This window comes from Alexandromys fortis, unplaced genomic scaffold, assembly GCF_014885135.2.
Source record: "Alexandromys fortis isolate MF-2015 unplaced genomic scaffold, M_Fortis_MF-2015_v1.1 scaffold_201, whole genome shotgun sequence".
Classification (NCBI taxonomy): Eukaryota; Metazoa; Chordata; class Mammalia; order Rodentia; family Cricetidae; genus Alexandromys; species Alexandromys fortis.
In genome coordinates, this window is record NW_026068087.1 from 1,937,522 (window position 1) to 1,957,456 (window position 19,935).

A 19,935-nucleotide genomic window follows, 5' to 3' on the forward strand; every position below is an offset into this window, starting at 1 on the left:
TTTCAGTGAAATGAACAATCACACTGTGTATTGTTTGCAAGACACTGTGCATTTTTTTAAGCTGTTAAGGATGAGGAAGGAGAAGCTTGTGCCCAAGCCGCTCAGGTACTTTGTGGTGTCAGCTCATCAGAGTTGTGGCTAACACCGATCTCACAGAGGTGAGCGTCACCCACTCTGATTCTAAATATATATCCTAACACAGAATGAACAGAAGCCAGGGAGACTGTGCCTGCTGTGGGTGAGGGAGCCATGACTCCGCCATCCCTGGAGGCTTGCTGGCCCACTCGGCTTTACAGGTGCTGACTCTGAATGCTAAGAGATTTTCCTGCCTCTTGCTTGGATCCTCTCTCCATGTGGTAGGGGTAGAGCCTGCCACAGGTCCACGTATTATAGGAGTAGCAGCTGCCAGAGGAGCTGGGCCTTTTGTTGTCTAAGACCCACCAGGACAGGATCTGGTAATAAAGGACTTTAAATGAAGGCAACAGCAATGCTGATGTTTAGGAGAGCAGCGTTTGGTTTATGTTGGGTGGAAAGGAAGTGTTTTGGACTCTGGGTATCTGTGGGATTTACAAGAATAACACTGACAAGTAACTTTTTTTTTCATGTTTAGGATTTATCCCCCTGTGTAAATTGAGATATGGGTACAGTACATTCTGTTTCTACACAAAAGGCAGATGCAGTCTGAACTAATTGTTCATTCAGTAGAAAGTGTCAGGGGCTGATGGGGCATTTGGGCGTAGCTTTGATGGAAAACCAGGATCTTCACAGGTTATGAGTAGGTAGTGGAAGAGTAAGTTTCTAGATGTATAAACCATGTAAGATGACCGGGGTTCAGGAAGAGGGAATCTAACTAATGTCTAGTCCATAGACTGTTGTGGACTAAGAAAAGGAATGCCCTGAAGGAGAGCTAGATCCAAGCTATGGCCAGCGTTTTGGTGTTTGTTTTGTTTTTTGTTTTGTAGTTAACTCATCAGTCTCTTTCCTGAATGGTTTCTTTTGAAGACAGTTTTTCTCTGTCACCCACGCTGGCCTTGAACTTTCCGTTCTGTAGCCCAGGCTGGTCTCTAATTCATTCTTCTTGCCTCAACCTCCTGAGACTTTGAAACTATGTACTTATGTCACCATAGCTGAAGGAGTCTGAGCTTCATTCTGTATGTGAGGAACCATTAAACATGTGTGTGTGTGTGTGTGAATAAGTATGTGTGCGTGTGTGTGTGAGTATGTGTGTGTGAGTATGTGTGTGCGTGTTTATATGTGCATGTGTGTATGAATGCGTGTATGCTTGTGTGTATGTATGTGTGTGTATGAGTATGTGTGTGCGTGTTTATATGTGCATGTGTGTATGAATGCGTGTATGCTTGTGTGTGTATGTATGTAAGTGTGTGTGAGTATGTGTGTGTGAGTATGTGTGTGCGTGTTTATATGTGCATGTGTGTATGAATGCGTGTATGCTTGTGTGTGTATGTGTGTGTGTGAGTGTGTGTGTGTATGTGTGTAGTGGAGGTGAATCAGCAAAGAAAACACGCAGTGTTTCCTAATTCTGAGTTACCTGCGTTAGAAATACACAGTTTTGGTGTTCTAATCATTATTTTTGAAATCTTTTAAAGAAATTAGGAGAAGAGGAAATATATTTGTGGAATCTTAAGTTTACTCAAATATTTGTCATTTAAAGGCATTTAAAATTTTCATTTAAAAAGGTCTTCTGTGTGGTTTTTGAGATAGCATGTGTACATGTGTGGGTGGAGCCCATTGGTAACCTCAGCTGCAATGTTTTCTTTGAGATAAAGTCCCTTGTAGGCCACTTTGGTTGTGAACTTGCTGTGCAACCGAGAATGGCCTTGAACTTCTAAACCTTCTGTCTCCTCTTCACAAGGGTAAGATTACAGGTGTGCACCACACCTTTAGTTGGTAGTCCTGGAGACTGAACTTGGGGCCTTGTGTGTGCTGGACAAGCATTACACCCTCTAATCCACATCTTTTTTACAGAACAAAATTTAGTGTTTTACCCATTACAGGTGTTTGGTTGTACAATATTAAGCATTCACATTGATGTGCACCAGGCACCACCGTCTGCCGACAGAACTTTACACCTTAACTAACCGTATGCGTTAAACACTGAATTCCTCATCCTACAGCCACCTCTGTCTCTGTGAATGTGAGTGCTGTAGGAATCTCATTAGCTACACTCAGTCCCGCTGTAACTGAGTTAGTCGTGTCTCTAGGGGTCATCAGTATTACAGCCCGCGCTAGCTCTTCCTTCATGCTACAAGCGAATAATAACATTCCGTTCTTTGTTTATACTGTAGTTTGTTTATACGTTGATTTCCTGATGGACGCTGCTCCTGCATGTTGACTGTTACGCTGTTATAAAAATGGACACACAAATATCTGTTTGAGTCTCTGCTTTCAGTTCTTTGAAGTATATTCCCCAAAGAGGGGTTACTGGGATATATGGTAATTTAAAAAAAAAAAACTTTTTTTGTGGAATTGTTTATTAGTGTCTCTTCCGCTGCTGTGCTAGCTAGAACACCTGAAAAGGCAGCTTGAGAGAGAAAGTCTGTTTTTGTCCTGTGATTCCAGACAAGATGCCGTTCACCACAGAGGGAAAGGCATGGTGGTGGCAGCTTGCAGCTGGCCCTCATTGCATCAGAAGTCCAGAAGCAGAGAGCCAAACAGGAACTGCCTGTAGGAGTCTAAAACCTCAGGCTCTGTTTACCAGAGTCTCCCTCCCGCAGAACTCCACCTCCCTAAGCAGTGCCACCAACTGGGGACCACGTGTTCAAGCACAGGAGCTTTGGTGTGTGGGGGATACACATTCACAGCACAGCAGAGTGTCATAGTGGTTTCCACAGTGCCTGTGATGTCATTCCCTGACAGTGCACAGGCATCCAGACTCTACAGCCTCAGCTGTGCTGGCCTTGTGTTGTGTGTGTGTGTGTGTGTGGTGTATGTGTGTGTGTGAGTGTGTGTGCATGTGGTATTTATGTATGCATGTGTGAGTGTGTGTATGTGTGTGTGTGTGCATGTGGTGTGTATGTGTATGTATGTGTGTCTATAAGTGTGAGTATGTGTGTGTGAGTGTGTGTGTGAGTATGGGTATGTGTATATGTATATGTGTATAATCTTTTAAGTTGACTTCTCCCAGTCTGTTCCCACCTCTCACCAGCAGTACTGAGAAAGTCCATTCTAAACAATGCTTTCATTGTAATACTGTTTTTTTTTTTAATTTAATAAACAGAAGACTCTAACAAGTGTGCTAATTTATTTGACCTACATGTTTAGTAGTTTGTGTCTGGATTTTATTTCATTGTTTATTTATTTGTTTATATTTTGTTTTTTTCAAGATAGGGTTTCTCTGTAGCTTTGGAGCCTGTCCTGGAGGTCACTCTGTAGACCAGGTTTGTCTCAAACTCACAGAGATCCACCTGCCTCTACCTCCTGAGTGCTGGGATTAAAGGCATTGTGCCACCACCGTCTAGCTGGATTTTAATTCTTTTACTCATCATATATCATTTTATCTTAATTAAAAATTTTATAAGAACTTGTTTTTAATTTGTCATCTCACAAATTGATCCAGATCTTGATTGGAGAAAAATGGCAGCTAATAGAAAGAAGAATTCCCAGCAAAGGAGAAATTAAGATATATGTCTGTGGTGGTTTGAAAGAAAATAGTCCCGAGAGGGGGTGGCCCTATTAGGAGGTGTGGCCTTGCTGGAGGGAGAGTGTCACCGTGGGGGCGGGATTTGAGGTCTCCTGTCCTCAGGCATGCCCAGTGTCACAGTTCACTTCCTGTTGCCTGTGGACTCAGATGTACAACCCTCAGCTCCTTCTCCAGCACCTTTGCCCACCTGCATGCTGCCATGCTTCCTGCCATGACAGTGATGGACTACACCTGTGAAGCTGTAGGCCACCCAAACTAAACGTTTTCCTTTATAGAAGTCACTGTGGTTATGGTGTCTCTTCACGGCAATAGTAACCCTAAGACAGCGTCCTTCTACATTATTGTTTTATTTGAAACCATTTAAAAATTAGACTTTGTAGAAATATGCCATGACCTACAAAAGTGTTCACCAAACTTATTTTTTAAAGCAATTTCCATGAGTTGGTATAGTTCAACCCACAGAAAATAAGTATTTTTTTTTTAAAAGGCTGTTCAGTTCCATTTTTAGAACTGGAAATGGAGTTGGGTGTGCCAGTACAGGCCTAAGAACCCTAGTTTTCGGCAAGGCTGACGCAAGAAGAAAAAGAGCCTGTGCGGGCTGATAAGCGCTGTGCCTGCACGCTTTGGTGAGCACAGTCCTGCTAGACTCCTGATTGCCCTGAGAGTCGCCGGGACGGTCCCCCCCAGTGCTGGTGTCTCTTCTTCTGACTTCCCTGCTGGGTTAAATTCCAGTTTCCCATCCTAGGATACTCTGGTCAAATGATGCTTGTTCTGAAAATATGCTAGTGAACTAGGAGAATCCCAGTGGCCTCTCGTCTCAAAAACCGGAAGTGTCCAGGAATGCACTTCTGAGTAATAAGTGAAAATATTTAAGTGGTGCTAGAACTGTGATTTGAAGGGCAGAATTACATCATGATAAATGAGACTATATTAGTCTATTGGCCAATGTTTATATTTAGTTTATTTTAATATAAAAGAAGATTTTTTTTGCTTGTTTCTCAAGACAGGGTTTCTCTGTGTATCTGTGTCTGTCCTATAACTCTGTAGACCAGGCTGGCTTCGAACTCACAGAGATCTACCTGCCTCTGCTTCCCTGAGTACTGGGATAAAGGCGTGTGCCACCACTGCCTTTAATCAGAATAAATTTCAAGAGATAATTATATTACCTGAACAATAGAACCCTTCTGACAGATTTGAGAAATTATCAATTGATATTTAAACTGAACAATCATAATTCTTTGAAAATTTCTTCTTGGCTATCAATTAGATTTAAAAAAAAAAATGTGTAACCCAGGCTGGCTTTGAACTTGTGATCCTCCTGCCTCTGCCTCCTTTCAACAAATCCTACCGGCATGTGCCACCACAACTGGCTCGATTTAATTTTTAAAACCTTTTGTTAGATTTACTTTTGTTTTTTGTGTATTAGTATTTTGCCTGTATTTATGTCTTGTGTGCTTGGGCACTGGAGTCCACTGAACTGTAGTTATAGATGGTTGTAAACCATCATGAGTACTGGGACCCTAACATGGAGAAGATAATTGTTAAAAACTTATTTAGTAAAGGCATATGTGTTCTTTTTTTTTAAAATTTATATATTTTATGTATATGGTGCTCTCTATCTGTTTATACACCTGCATGCCAGAAGAGGGCGTCAGATCCCATTATAGGTGGCTGTGAGCTGCCATGTGGTTGTTGGGAGTTGAACTCAGGACCTCTGCAAGGGCAGCCAGTGCTCTTAACCTCTGAGCCATCTCTTCCCCTCTGACAAATGTGCTCTAACATAAAGTTTTGTTTTTCCTATAGAGGTTTTATGACACAGACTTTAAAAAGAGTTGACCTTCTATCTTTAATAATAAAAAAATTAGCATATGGCAAGGAAATTCTTCTGGCCTGAAGCCCCAGAACTGCTCCTTTGCAGCAGAAGATGGATGCAAAGGTAGGGCAAGCCTGGCATCACCCCACCCCCTTCCTTAGCTGGAGTGAGTGCATTCCATACTGGTGAGCTCAGGCTCTTTATCGCCCTCCCCAGTTCTCCCCTCCACTGCCTCAGTGAGACTTCACTGTAGATACACCGTGCATCTGTTACGCATTTGGTGTATATTTTGTACTTTCATTTTTTTTTTTAAGAAATTTTTTTTTGGCCCCTGGTAACCATTTTCTTTGGTGAGATGCTTGCCTTCACTGATAATTTTAAAAGTTAAAGTTTTTTTTTCTCATGTAGGAGGGCATTTAACCATCTTGAGTGAGAACTCTGTTGTCTAATGCACCTGTGCTTTTATATGCGCTTTATTTTAAGCTAATTATTATTTAAATAAGTATGCAAAAAAGTGGGCGCATTGATAACACAAAAAAATTTAACCTTTGTATATTGTATAGAAGACAGTTCTTTTCTACATTTAAAGGTCTCTGAACCACGAAGTCTTTCTGTGGAGGCCATGTTTGCATGTCATTCTTCCAGGGAATATTTATGAAGGGCATATGGTGTACAATACAGCATCAGCACTGAGCACCCAGTGGCTCACAGTGTTCCTTACTCTTTGTCGGCCACGATGCCAGTGTGGGTTTTATTCTTGCCTGATATCAGCTTGTCTGACTGTATCGAACCTTAAACACAACCAATGAAAAGAAGCGGGATCTTGCTTTTAGGAAAAACAACGAACTCCTTTGAGCTGGCATCGCCCTTTGTCTACCACACTATAAATAGAGCACAGGGGGAAGACTGAAGGCCAAGTTCGACAGGATGGGAAGTCGATGCAGATCTTCTCTTGGGTCTGCTCTGCAGTCTGCGACAGTTGTCTGGCGACACCAGCGCACACACTCTGTCTGCAGTGTGGGAATCGGCTTAAATTCCTAGACTATTCTCAACAGCCAGCGTACTGTCCAAATACACATATTGCGGCAGAACAGCGGGACTTAAATATATCTTAAGGCTGCCTCTCTCTGCTGCGTAGTTTCCAAGGAGCTAAGAAATGCAGTTCGAGGGTGAGTTTCGGATTATCTAGACCACAAAGGGCGGCTGTATTCCCGGTAGACTAAGAGGCAGCACATGAAGACTGTCTTGACAAGACATCCGGACAGAGTCTGACATTCATCTGTTTTACACAAATATTTACCGAGTTCCTTCACCTCTGCCCTTTAGTGAATAAAACAGAAGACCTCATTGTCACTCATTCTCTGTGCCTCTGACTCTTGAGCAAATAACCTGAATCAGCTTTTCACTCCTGTGTTCAGAATGTGTCTGAGAGTCTGTAGCGCTGGTGGTATGCTACTGGGAACTCCGTTCTTAAAGCCCAGGGAAGAGTGTTCACCTGTCAGCCTCTCTCGTGTACATCAAGCCAGGCAGTGTGCTCCTGACCCCGCTACGGAATGAGAATACCTAGCCAGTCCCCATGGGGGGGACAGACAGCAGAGTGTACCACGTCTGGAAGAACATAGTTTGTTAAGTGGTGACAGTGATTCCTCCCACACTCTTGGAGGAGCACAAAGGGTTCTCACGGAGATGAACACACCTGAATTAGCTCTGTGTGGGTGGAAGGTCAAGGTCCCCCCATTTCTGTGTGCGTGAGGGGTGGTTGTGGTCAAGAGTAAACTCAGGACTTCATGGGTAGAGTGTAAACACTGTACCATGCTCCTTATCCCCAACCCATGACTCTTGATCTGGCTTTTAACTTGGTGCTGGGGAGAAGGGAGCTAAACAAGCTGGGTTCTAATTAAAGGAAACACTTGGGATAGCTCTGTAAGGCTCACTGCAGCAACTTTTCAGAGCTACAAGTGTCCTTTGGGTCTAAGAGGTAAATTCTAGTCCACTGAAACCACCACAGCAGTGCCAAGAATCGGTCCTTACAATAATGGCAAAATGAATACTTTGAAGAAGCCAAGAGGCCAACACAAACACACCTTGTATGACAGAGTAGATACTCAGGTTAGAAGGTTACTAATATGTGGCATTGAGGCAGTTGGTAAGCTGCTTGGAAAATAATAGATTTTTTTTTTTTTTATTCCAAGTTGTTTTATTTAGGGAATAGTGACCACCAGCAGGTTAGAAAATAGAGGACCAGGATGCCTTTTGTGAACTGAAACTTCAGATAGCACCAATGAGTTCAGGAACATAGGTCACAAGTCATTGTGAGCCGTTTTGTTTCCTGTTGAGTATGTTGAGCATGTGAGCTTGTCATACCTTTGTGGTCCTCATGCTCACAAGGATTAATTTCCCCCTTTGTCTCCTTCTGGAAAGTCATAAAGTTTGAACAGTGGCCCGTGCTTTACTTTTTGAGCTATGCAAATGATATAGCTATCTTATTCCCTAGCTGGCTGTCACTCACAAGAAGGAAAGTTACAGAGCCTCACCTAGAGGACGTTTTCATGCCCAGTGGAAAGTTGTAGCCAATGCAAATAAAGTGTGGAAGCTGCATTAGCCCGATGATCCATTGTGTGTGTGTGTGTGTGTGTTATCCAGCCTAATATCATTAGACTTTTATTTGACAAATTCTTAACTTCCCATTTCCTCATCACCAAGCAACGTCTTAATTATGGTTTGGCTGCTTCTGTGGTTTTCTGCAGGGAGAGGACTGACTGGTCATGCTGACTTCATACTTCATCCAGGAAGTTACTTACCAAATTGACATTCTGATTTTGTGTATCACTGGAGGTCTTTAAATACGAGCTTGCTCCCAAGAAACTGTTTCTGCTGGGATTTCGGGGATACAAAATGAAATCTAGGCATTGTACTGGCAGATCTGCCCTGCTCTTTAGGTATACAACAGTGGTTGACAGCAAAGGTTCCAGAGTCAAGATAGACAGTCCTAGGATCAAATATGGGCCATGCCATTTGCTAGGATGTGTGACCCTGATTTTTCCACACGCTGCTCTTCCATCTGTGAAGTTGTTGTCTGCTGTAGGATTGTGAGATTGTATAAGAAAATATTCTCGAGGTCAGGGGTTATGAGCTTCAGTACTATTAGCATTTGAAATCAGATAATGCTGTGTTTGGAGATGGTTAATTGCAGGGTGATCACTGTGTACTGTAGGCTCTTTAACAGCATCCCTGACCCAAGCCCACTATGTCTGTGGGCTCCCCTAGCCACTCACACTTGGAGGATCTACTGCTGTGGCTGCATAGAGCAGGGCCTGCAGAACGGAAAATTACGTTGGGTTTTATAATAATGATGACAAAGATACTAATTATTCTTGAGGCCATCTTGAAACCCCTGGGAAGGATTTGTGATCCTTATTTATTACTATAATTATTATTGTTGTTGTTGTTGTTTTGTTATTTCAGTGCCTGTATCTTAGCCAAGATAAACTCTCTATGTTAGACTCAAGTCAAAATTTTTAAAAACCGTACTTTTATAAAAATGAAAGAAAAGTAATAAATCTTAAGATTTGCAAATGAGAAGATGGTGTCGAGCTCATAAAGTGGGGATTCTTGTGATGTTTAGTATTAGGGTTAAGTCATTAAAGTTAAACATCAGGGCAGTTCCTTCCTCAACACACATTACTATGGTAAGCATAAACAAACATGCATAATCTGTGAAATTTTCTAACAAACATTAGCAAGTTGATTTAAATTATTTTGAGCAGTCTAAGAGTGAAGCGATGTTTTGAGAACTGTGTAAAGGTGTGGTGGTTCACACCTTTAATACCAGCATGTAGGGGGCAGAGGCAGGTGGATCTCTGTGTTTGAGGTCATCCTGGTCCACATAGTGGGTTCTAGGACAGCCAGGGTTAGGTAGGGAGGCCTTGTCCTAAAAAAAAGAAAAAGAAACTAACTTTAGTCAAAAAAGAGATAGCATATTCCCATAAATGACAACAAAGAAGATGTACATAGTCAGTATTTGGGAGTTGTTCACATTTAATAGTTTAAATATTTAAATCCTTTATTTTAAATTGGCAAAGATTTTAAGTACGGGCACCCAGTTCTTTTATGTAGCCAGAGAGTCTTTATATACTTTGTAGAACAATGGATGGGTGCAGGCTTTTGTAATAAATATGCCTTAAGATTTGTCATACCTTTTGGCTCCCAGAAAAAACATTTGGAATAATCTAAAATGTCTACATGTATTTATGGTGAAGAAGTACAATATTGCAAAAATATTGTAATAGAAGCCAGTTAAATGCTCAGTATTTGGAATGGAGCTAATTATAGCAAGGCAACATAATTTGTAGTCCTTAACAATATTTACTGTTTCTGGTGACACAAACACTCTTCAGTGTTAAGGGGAAAGAAAGCAGGTTTTCAGGCTGCATGTGCAGTATAAATCCAACTCTGACAAATACCAGGAGGAAATATCCCCAGTATTAGCAACGTTTGTTCCTGAGAAAGCGGCTTATGAATAATTCATGAAAGTTTCTCGTAACTATATGATTAAATTGATCATTTCATGGCAAGCTTAGATGTTTTTACTGTTCATGTTCTCTTTGGTAATCTTAGGTCATAAACATTTCTTTGCCTTGGAAATGAAGATAAAAGGGTTAAGTTTAAAATAGTAATAAGCAGAAAGCAATCACCAGTGTTGTAAATATGGCTTTATATTATAACATTCCTTATAAATTAAATGTGATCAATTTTAGGGGTGAATGTCTTGCTCATAATTAATGGGCTTTTTAACCATCGTGGTACTCTTTATGATCACTAATTTTAAAAATTATTTTTTGTTGAGATTATAATATAGTTATACCTTTACCCCTCCCTTTTCCTCTCTCCAAATGTTCCACATTCTCCCCTTTGCTCTCTTTCAAATTCATAGCCTCTTTTTTTTTTATTAACTGTTATTAACATGCATGTGTGCACGTGCACACATATATTCCTAAATATACGACCGGCTTAGTTTGTAAAATGTTATTTGTACATATGCGTTTGACAACTTGAACGTGGATAACCAATTAGTGTGCTGGGGGAAACTTTCTCTCCCTTTCCGCATTCTTTAGGACTGTAGTTCTTTGTGTAGAGTTGAGAACCCTGGGCTCCCTGTCCACGTTAGTGCGTCTGTAGGTGTCATGCCTGTTCACCTCATGCTTAGGCGGTCATGTTGGTGCAGCTTCTGACATCGCAAGGAGACATAATCTCACAGCAAGCTCCCTGATCCTCTGGCTTTTACCATCTCTCCATAACGTTCCCTGAGCCTTGGTTGTGGGAGTCTTTTGTAGATGTATCCATTGTGACTGGGCTCCACAACTCTGCGTTTTGATTGGTTGTGGTCATCTGTAATTATCTCTGTCTGTTGCAAAGAGATGAAGAGTGAATACCACGCTTGTCTGTGGGTATAAGAACAAATATTTAGAATATAGTTAGGAATTCTGGTGGCTTAGTAAAATGGTAGCTGTAGATTCTTCTGCAAGATCCATAACTTCATTAGTTCTTTGACTAGGTTTCCAGAACCAGGTATGGTTTCCTTCCTATTGACAGGTCGTAAGTCCAATTAGACAACTGTTGGTTACTTACTGCCAAGGAATGCCTGTCACCGCTGCACCCTTGGGGTTATCCTGCCCTGCTGGGTGGCTATGATTCGTGGGTGTCATGTCTGGGTAGGTTGACTGTTGGTTGTTTCTCTTCTCTGGAAGCTTGCCTGGCATCTTTTGGCACCATGGACTCTAGTTCTCAGGGAGGAGGCTTTCAAATCAGTACCAGCTCAGGGCCTCTGGGTCCTGTGTCGGAAGTTCACTGATCATTAAATTGTAAAGCTATTTACTGCATGTATTTGATGAACAAATGTTTAAAATGTCCCCTTTTTATTTGCAGTTTGTGCAGAAGCTTATAATCCTGACGAAGAAGAGGATGATGCAGAGTCCAGGGTACGTAGTTGACTGGATTGGGTGATGTCAAGTGCATTATGTAAGGAAAATAATAATCGACACACAGACTTTCAGGACAGACCATGAAATTACTTATTTCTTTTCCTCACCTTATCTTGAGAGTCTACTTCTACTTCAAATTCTACAGAATTATTTTTATCCCCCCCCCACACACACACGCTCTGCACGTAGTCTCTCTTGGATAAAACAAGGCAGGAATGTGAGTGCTCACTGAAGTCATAAAAATACAGTCCTTTCACTAAAGGCATCCTGATGATGAAAAATGTTTTGAGCTATTTATTTTTCTTATAGCCATAGTTATTTATAAAGGGTGTTCCTACTATAGGGAGATACTGGTAAAGACCTTCTGCTCTTGTCAGTTGCTAACAGAAGGTTCCTCGGAGGCAGACAAGCCTCAGTAGAATCACAAGGAAGATGCCAGCGCGGCACACACCAGGCCTTGTGCAGACTGGCTCTTGGAGGCCCTGACGATTCCATAGCGTTTGTCTTGTGCGCTTTGATGCAGCTTTCAAGCAGTGCTCTTAGCTTTTGTCTCCCGTTAGTGATCCAGTAAGAAGGAGACTAAGTAGGAAATTACTGTGCCTGAACATAAAGAAAAGTAGTAACTTTCCTCCCTCCCCTCCCTCCCTTCCTCCCTCTCTCCCCTCCTTTCTTTCTTTGTACATGCTTTGGAAAAATCTCTTTTGCATCTTCAGCCTTAAAAAGTGTTTTTTTTTTTAAACCTCTATCTATAGCTCTGAAAAATGCAGAAAAGCAGACAGTGGGTCCAGAGTTTTTAGACTGTTGAGCTCCTGAAGTATATGTATACCCTTGGTATAAACAAATATACATATGCAGTCAGATTTTTCTGTTGCTAATCTGGAACATGCTGTTATTGCTCTGTGTGTGTGTGCTAGAAACCTTCCTTGCCTATCACACGCTTCATCTGTACATCCAGCAGAAACAGTAATGGTGACAGTTGGAGATTACACACAATCCTATGTTTGTGGTTAACTATATGTGCTAAAATTTAGTAATCAAAATAATTTGAGGTAGCTTAAACTCGTTTTAAAAATCTAAAGCTAAGCCAGGCGGTGGCGGCGGCAGACACCTTTAATCCTAGCATTTGGGAAGCAGAGACAGGAGGATCTCTGTGAGCTCAAAGCCAGCCTGGTCTACGGAGTGTGCTCCAGAACAGCCAGGGATACACAGAGAAACCTTGTTTTGAAAAATCAAAAAAAAAAAAAAAAAAAGAAATCTGAAACTAAGGAACATAGTTTGAAAGTAACATTCAGTATCTTATTGTATCTCATTGATTCTATTCAGACCTTGGGAGGAATTTTAGATACCATCGAATCTGTGAGTTAGTTAAGTAAAATGTTTTGTTCGTTCATTTTTATTCTAGGTAATATTTGCTTAACAGCCAAGCAAATGGAATTAAACATAAAAAACACCAGTGAGAACTCATTGGATACATGTTTTGATGTATTACCGATTTCAGAAAGAGTTCAGAGATCACACGTAGACTGAGGCAGAGGCAGTGGTTCCCAGACTGTGGGTATTGACCACTTTGGGGGTTACATATCAGATGTCCTGCATTTAAGATCTTTGCATTATGATTCATAACAGTATCAAAATTATTGCTATGAAGTGGTAATGAAAATAATTTTATGGTTGGGGGTCACCATAACACGAGGGACTCTGTTGAAGGGTCACAGTGTTAGGAGGGTTGAGAACCGCTGCTCTTGGGTTCTTCAGCAGCAAAGGGCAGATGTTGAGGGGTGACTCACCCGCCACACTCTCCCTATTGCTGGCTTTCAGTTCAAGATCTGGTTTCCCGGGAGCTTCTAATAAACCCAGTACTGGCCACTTGGGGCAGGGCCAGGAAATCAAGACTCGGAGATCAGTATAAATAAGGGCAGGAATTTTCTTTTTTTTTTTTTTCAAGTTGTTTTTATTGAGCTATATAATTTTCTCCATTCCCTTACCCCTCCCCTCTACCCTCCCCCAAGGTCCCCATGCTCCCAATTTACTCAGGAGATCTTGTCTTTTTCTACTTCCCTTGTAGATTAGATCCATGTATGCCTCTCTTAAGATCCTCTTTGTTGTCTAGGTTCTCTAGGATTGTGAATTGTAGGCTGGTTTTTCTTTGATTTATGTCTAAAAGCCACTTATGAGGGAGTACATATGATATTTGTCCTTCTGGGTCTGGGTTACCTCACTCAATATGATGTTTTCAAGATCCATCTATTTGCCCACAAATTTCAAGATGTTGTTATTTTTTTCTGCTGTGTAGTACTCCATTGTGTACATGTACCACATTATCTTATCCATTCTTTGATCGAGAGGCATTTAGGTTGTTTCCAGGTTCTGACTATGACAAATAATTCTTCTATGAACATAACTGAGCATGTCCCTGTGCTATAATTGAGCATCCTTTGGGTACACACCCAAAGTGGTATTGCTGGGTGGGTCTTGAGGAAGGTTGTTTCCTAATTTTCTGAGAAATCGCCACACTGACATCCAAAGGGGTTGTACCAGTTTGCACTCCCACCAGCAATGCAAGGAGTGCTCCCTTTACCCCACAACCTCTCCAGCATAAGTTGTCATCAGTGTTTTTGATCTTAGCCATTCTTACAGTTGTAAGATGGAATCTCAGAATTGTTTTGGTTCGCATTTCTCTGATGGCTAAGGATGTTGAACATTTCCTTAAGTGTCTTTCAGTCATTTTAGATTCTTCTGTTGAGAGTTCTCTGTTTAGGTCTGCAGCCCATTTTTTAATTGAATTATTTGTTCTTTTGGTGACCTATTTCTTCAGTTCTTTGTATATTTTGGAGATCAGCCCTTTGTCCAATGCGGGGTTGGTGAAGATCTTTTCCCATTTTGTAGGCTGCCATTTTGTCTTGTTGACCGTATCCTTTGCTTTACAGAAGCTTTTCGGCGTCAGGGGGTCCCATTTATTAATTGTTTCTCTTAGTGAACGGCGGGCATTTTCTTATGGAAGGTGTGTGTGCTGGCTAGGGTGGTGGCTGTCATTTTAACAGAAGCTAGAGCCAGTTTTAAAGGAGGTAACTTTAATTGAGAAAATGCCCCCACTAGATTGATCTTTGGGCAAGCCTGTGTTATATTTTCTTGATTGATGATTCATGTGGGAAGGCTTAGTTCACTGAATCACACCTCGGGGCTGGTGGTCTTGAGTTCTATAAAAAAGCAGGCTGAGCAAGCCAGTAAACATCCCCCTTCCATGACCTCTGCATCAGCTCCTACATCTAAGTAAAGCCTATTAGTTGCTTTTCTGATTCTTTTCCTTGAAAGGCAGCAGAAGTTCAGAGCAGGAATTGGCAAACACTTTATATGGGGATTATTTTTTAACTGAAATCTCACTATTTCTGAACATGAATATTTAGTGTTTGAGAGTCGGAAGCGCTCTTAACGCTACTCCGCCCTACTGCTGTGGCTCAGAATCAGCACAGGCAGTGCACAGATGTCTGTGTTCTGAGGACACTTGAATTTCCTCTCATTTCCATGTGTGCACGTGCGCCTGTGTGTGTGTGTTGTGTGTGTGTGCGTGCGAGTGCAGGGGTCGTGTGTGGGAGGGGGAGAGCGAGACACAGAGGAAGAGAGAACACAAAGGTAAAGCCATTCTTAGCTCTGAGACCATTCTCTGCAGATGTGCTTACAGGGGTAGGTTTGTTCTGGGGTGTGAGTGTGTTCTCTTAACCAGCTTGTCAGGGATGAATCCCAGCTCTGCAGCTCAGGAACTGTTAGATGATGGAGAAGTCAATGGAGTGTGTGTGTGTGTGTGTGGTTTCTCTCACCTCTAAATTACCAACTGTTTTCAGGGGTCTGTTACTAGGGTAAAATGAATTGACACTTATGGAGCCCTTAAAATACTACTTGGGATGGGCAGTGGTGGCACACGCCTTTAATCCCAGCACTTGGGAAGCAGAGTCGGATGAGTCTCTGTGAGTTCAAGGCCAGCCTGGTCTACAAAGTGAGTAGCGGGATAGGCAGGGCTACACAGAGAAATCCTGTCTTGAAAATACTAACTAACTAACTAGCTAACTAACTAACTAACTAAATAAATAATGCACCTGGCATACGTAAGATGCCATATAAATGCTTGCTTAACAAGATTTTTTATCCTGAAATGAGAAATTTTAATAAAAACCATGAGAGCTCACACTCTGGGTCCATTGTTAGAGCTGAAGAGTTCAGAGACAAGCCTGGTGCACAGAATGATGTCAAACCTATTGAAAACACAAGTCCATAGGAGCGGGCAGTATCTGCCCCCTGACTGCTCCCAAAGCACAGAACGTACTAGGCCAAGGGTCTTTGGCAGGATCTGTGTCAGGGAGGAGTGGGGGATGAGCAAATATAGACAGCAGCCCTGGAAAACATTTTAGAAGCGTTGGTTGGTTAGAGCCAGGAGAGCAGGAAAAAAAGTCTCCCCTGTTGAGACCCCTGTTGAGAAGAGAAAGTATAGGGAGAAAGGAGAGAGACTTGAATTGGCAGAGGGTGAAGCATCACAGAGCGGAGACCAGAGCATAGTCTGGCATTTCCACCACCGCCTGTGCCGCCAACAATGCCACCGCTACCACGGCCACCACCCCGTGGCTGCCCCGCAGGCACACCCTTAGTAGCTTTCGGAGCTTTTGTGTGTTGAGTAGAAAGTGGTGGACCCTGGCTTGTGTCATCTGAGGTTTGAAGGTTTCTGTGTAGCCCTGATAATGAGCGGTCTGTTCACCTGCCATCTTAGGGTCTAGGTTCAGATAGTAAACAGGCTTCCCATACGTCAAGCCTTACATAGTGACTTCCTACAGCACGAGAAAAAAATGCCTGGCAGAAATCATGTAAGGGAATAAGGTTTGTTCTGCATCCAGTTTCCGGGGCGTTTTAGTGTGTCCTGTGGGGGAGGTGTGACCGTGACCGTGTCAGGTCCATCACGGGGCACCATCCAGAAAGGGGATGCTGGCCTGGAGCTACAAGCTGTAAGAAATGCCTGCACATTCCCATCTGCTTATACTAGCCAGGCCTCGTCTGCTGAAGACTCCATGGCCTTTCGTGTTACCTATGGATCAAAGAGGTCTGCAGTAATATACTGTAAATGCCAGTTCCTTCAGGCTTACACTCCATTGGTTTGTTAGCTATCTCTTCTGCCAAGGTAAATGTCCCTGTGCCTGTTGGTGTTTCTGTGGGCACAGACTCCCTGCTGTCTGATTCTGACTGCTTTGATGGGAGAGGTGAGGCATTGGCTTAGCAGGTCCTACAGAGTTTATCTGTGTAACCCTGGCTGCCCTGGAACTCACTCTGTAGACCAGGCTGGCCTTGAACTCAGAGATTTGACTGCCTCTGCCTCCCAAGTGCTGGAATTAAAGGTGTGCGCTACCACTGCCCGTTTTAAATTTTAATTGCTTTTTCTGTTCTTGTTTTGTTTTTTTTTCTTAGAAACAAATGACTGCCTCATTGCCCCGAGTAAATGTTCAGTGAGAAGATAGAACACCAGCTTCTCTTAACTTTATCCTAAATGAGCGCATCTATATTTCCTGGATTCATTTCCCCTGAGCACACATTCCCCTGAGTATATGGTTGCTTGGTCCTTTCTGTAAATTCTTAACATGCTGTTGGGGCAGTTACCTGCAATTTTTCTAAAATCTTATTTAATTTTGATGCGGTATACATATAAGAATTCCCTTGCTTCAGCAGACATTATCAAGTTTTAAAGGAAAGAGCTGTAGCCAGAAGAGTTTAAGTTCAGTCACAACGGAATGAAGGCAGCATCTAGCTTTCCAGCGTAGTTGTGTAACACTTTGTCCTTTTGTGCTGCGAACTCCTTGACCAGCAGGAAAGAACAGCCACCAGACGAAGATTCTTCTCAAATCACGCTTTATTGGAGCCTCTTGGTTGAAGGGAGAGCAGAAAGCAAGGGGCCCTGAGCTCTGAGCTGTAGCTGCTTATATAGGGAGTCTGCCTAGCAACCTTTGATACTTTGATACTTTAACTGCTTTTCTGGAGACCCACCGGCAAGAAAGAAAGCAGGGAAACATCCCTGTCAATTACAGACCACAAGGAAGTTCCCCTGCCTGTCAGGGGAAGTGTGGGCAGCTAGATCACAACAACTCATCCTGTTTTCTAGTGGAAGAACTGCAACCTTTATTATGGTATCAAGCGAGGCCGGGGCCGAATGCCATCTTGTAATGGCAGTCATTCAAATCGGCTCCCTGCACTTTTGTACATGTCCGTGTAGCCTGGGATGTTTGTTGTCTTCATGGCTGCTCATGCATCTTCTCATAATGTGCTTTCTGGTCTTGGGGAGAACTCTCCTCCCAGGTGCTGGTGGCTGTGCCCTGTAGACCAAGGGACGGCTCATGGACGAACCCTCGTTAGCCACCCAGAGTGAACGTGGCATTTTACCTGGTATTAACTGTTGTGTTTGTTTTCTTGATTTTGATGTCTTTTCAGATAATACATCCCAAAACTGATGATCAGAGAAACAGATTGCAAGAGGCTTGCAAAGATATCCTGCTGTTCAAGAACCTGGATCCAGTAAGATAAATCGTAATAATAGAAGAGGGTCAACACCTGGGCAAGGACCTGAATCTCTCCCTTTACGCGCTCAATTCACTCTGGGATCATGGTGGAGGCAGAGGGTTGTATGCACTTTCTGGTCTGGGATCTGTGGATATCGGATAGACTGTGTTAGAGCACCAAGGGAAGAAAATGTCATATTGTCACGCCCAATCCTGGGGTGGTGCAGGGAAGGAGAGGCTAGACCCCTGTGTACCGCAGAGGCCCCTGGGAAGATAATGTCATATTCTCACCCCCAACCCTGCAGAGGCCCCTGGTGGTTCAGGGAGGGAGAGGCTAGACCCCTGTCTACCGCAGAGGCCCCTGGTGGAGATCTTCCATGCTGCTCTCAACAGCCAGTAATAGGAAGGGAAATATTTGAATGCATGTAAGCTCTACATTGTTCGTATTTTAAATGTAGCATTTTACTTGGCTCTAGGCAAGGGAATGTTTGATTCTTGGAAAGAATTTTGACATCTCTAGTCTACACAGAGGGTGTTTCTAGCATACTGCTTGGTATGGCATGCGCGTTTAGATTTAGCTTCACGCGGTTGGCTAAGTGTTCTGCTTTGTCATCACGGGTCATGTTTTTGCTATCTAGTGATTTAGGAAAGAGCTGCTGCTTGTTCCAAATGTGAAGAACCAACTTTTACTACTTACTTCAACCTTGGGTTTTTCAAACTCCACCTCTTCTAGTTTTCAGATTGATGTCTGAGAACATCAAGTCCTGCTGGTTTTTAGATGAGGATTTTTGATTTGTTTTGTTTTTGTTTGGACATTTTTTTGAAGCACTAAGGCTCTACATCATACCCTTTTATAGGTCATGCTTACACCCTGAAATACTAAAAGAACTCAATAACTTCTTATATAATCTTATATCATGTTCTCTAGGAACATGAATTACATTTGGACCTTGTACGTCATCCCTGAGTTCAGATTATTGTTTTGACATTTCTGGTTGTTGTTTTGTTTTGTTTCATTTTGTTTTTTTCTTTTTCTTGTTGTTTTTTATTTACTTATTTATTTTGAGACAGGGTTTCTTTATGTAGCCTTGACTGTCCTAGAACTGGTTCTGTAGACCAGACTGGCTTCGAGCTCATGGAGATCCACCTGCCTCTGCCTCCCGAGTGTTGGAATTAAAGGCGTGCACTGCCACTGCCTGTCTCCGTCTTTGACATTTCCACATTGCCTCGTTTATTCATTTCTTGAGGGCAGAACACACACCTTTTCCTGCTTCATTTAGCTCTTTAATGTATGCCTCATTGTCCTTTGTACTCACCAGTGCCTGAAGCCAGAACATTCTGAATTACATCCTGATTTTTGTAGCTATGCATACTTGGTAGTAATATTTCAAATAGATTTGGTAATTTCAATAAAGTAGTGGTATTTAAAGACTGTCTAGGGCTGAGGGGAGATGGCTCAGTGAATAAAATGCCTATCCTGCAAGCGTGAGGACCTGAGTTCAGATCCCTGGTGCCCCTGTAAAAACCAGATGTGGGGGGCTGGAGAGATGGCTCAGAGTTTAAGAGCACTGGCTGATCTTCCAGAGGTCCTGAGTTCAATTCCCAGCAACCACATGGTGGTTCACAGCCATCTGTAATGGGGTCTGGTGCCCTCTTCTGGCCTACAGGCATACACACAGACAGAATATTGTATACATAATAAATAAATTAAAAAAAAAAAAAAAAAAAAAAAAAAAAAAAAAAAAAAACAAAGAGCAATCAGGGTTCCCTGCTATAGACACCAACATTGATCTCTGGCCTCCATGTGAGGATAGCGTGGGAAAATGCATCTCCACAAACACATGCATACAAGACACACGTGCACACACACACATGCACGCACAACAAATAAATAAAGGCTCAAATCTTATCGAACCGTACAGTAATCTCTGACTGCTTCCAGATGTGTAGCCA

General features: G+C 42.4%; 1 protein-coding gene across 3 annotated transcripts in view; it reads left to right on the forward strand.

The window, feature by feature from the left end:
- Prkar2b (protein kinase cAMP-dependent type II regulatory subunit beta) overlaps positions 1-19,935 on the forward strand; it is a 710,703-nt gene that overhangs the window by 660,052 nt on the left and 30,716 nt on the right. For 2 of the 3 annotated variants that reach the window (XM_050122316.1, XM_050122317.1), the window contains 2 exons: positions 11,400-11,452; positions 17,915-17,998. In XM_050122316.1, the coding sequence (XP_049978273.1) occupies positions 11,400-11,452; positions 17,915-17,998 (137 nt within the window). The remainder of the gene's footprint in view (positions 1-11,399; positions 11,453-17,914; positions 17,999-19,935) is intronic. The other variant, XM_050122318.1, reaches the window with a different exon arrangement.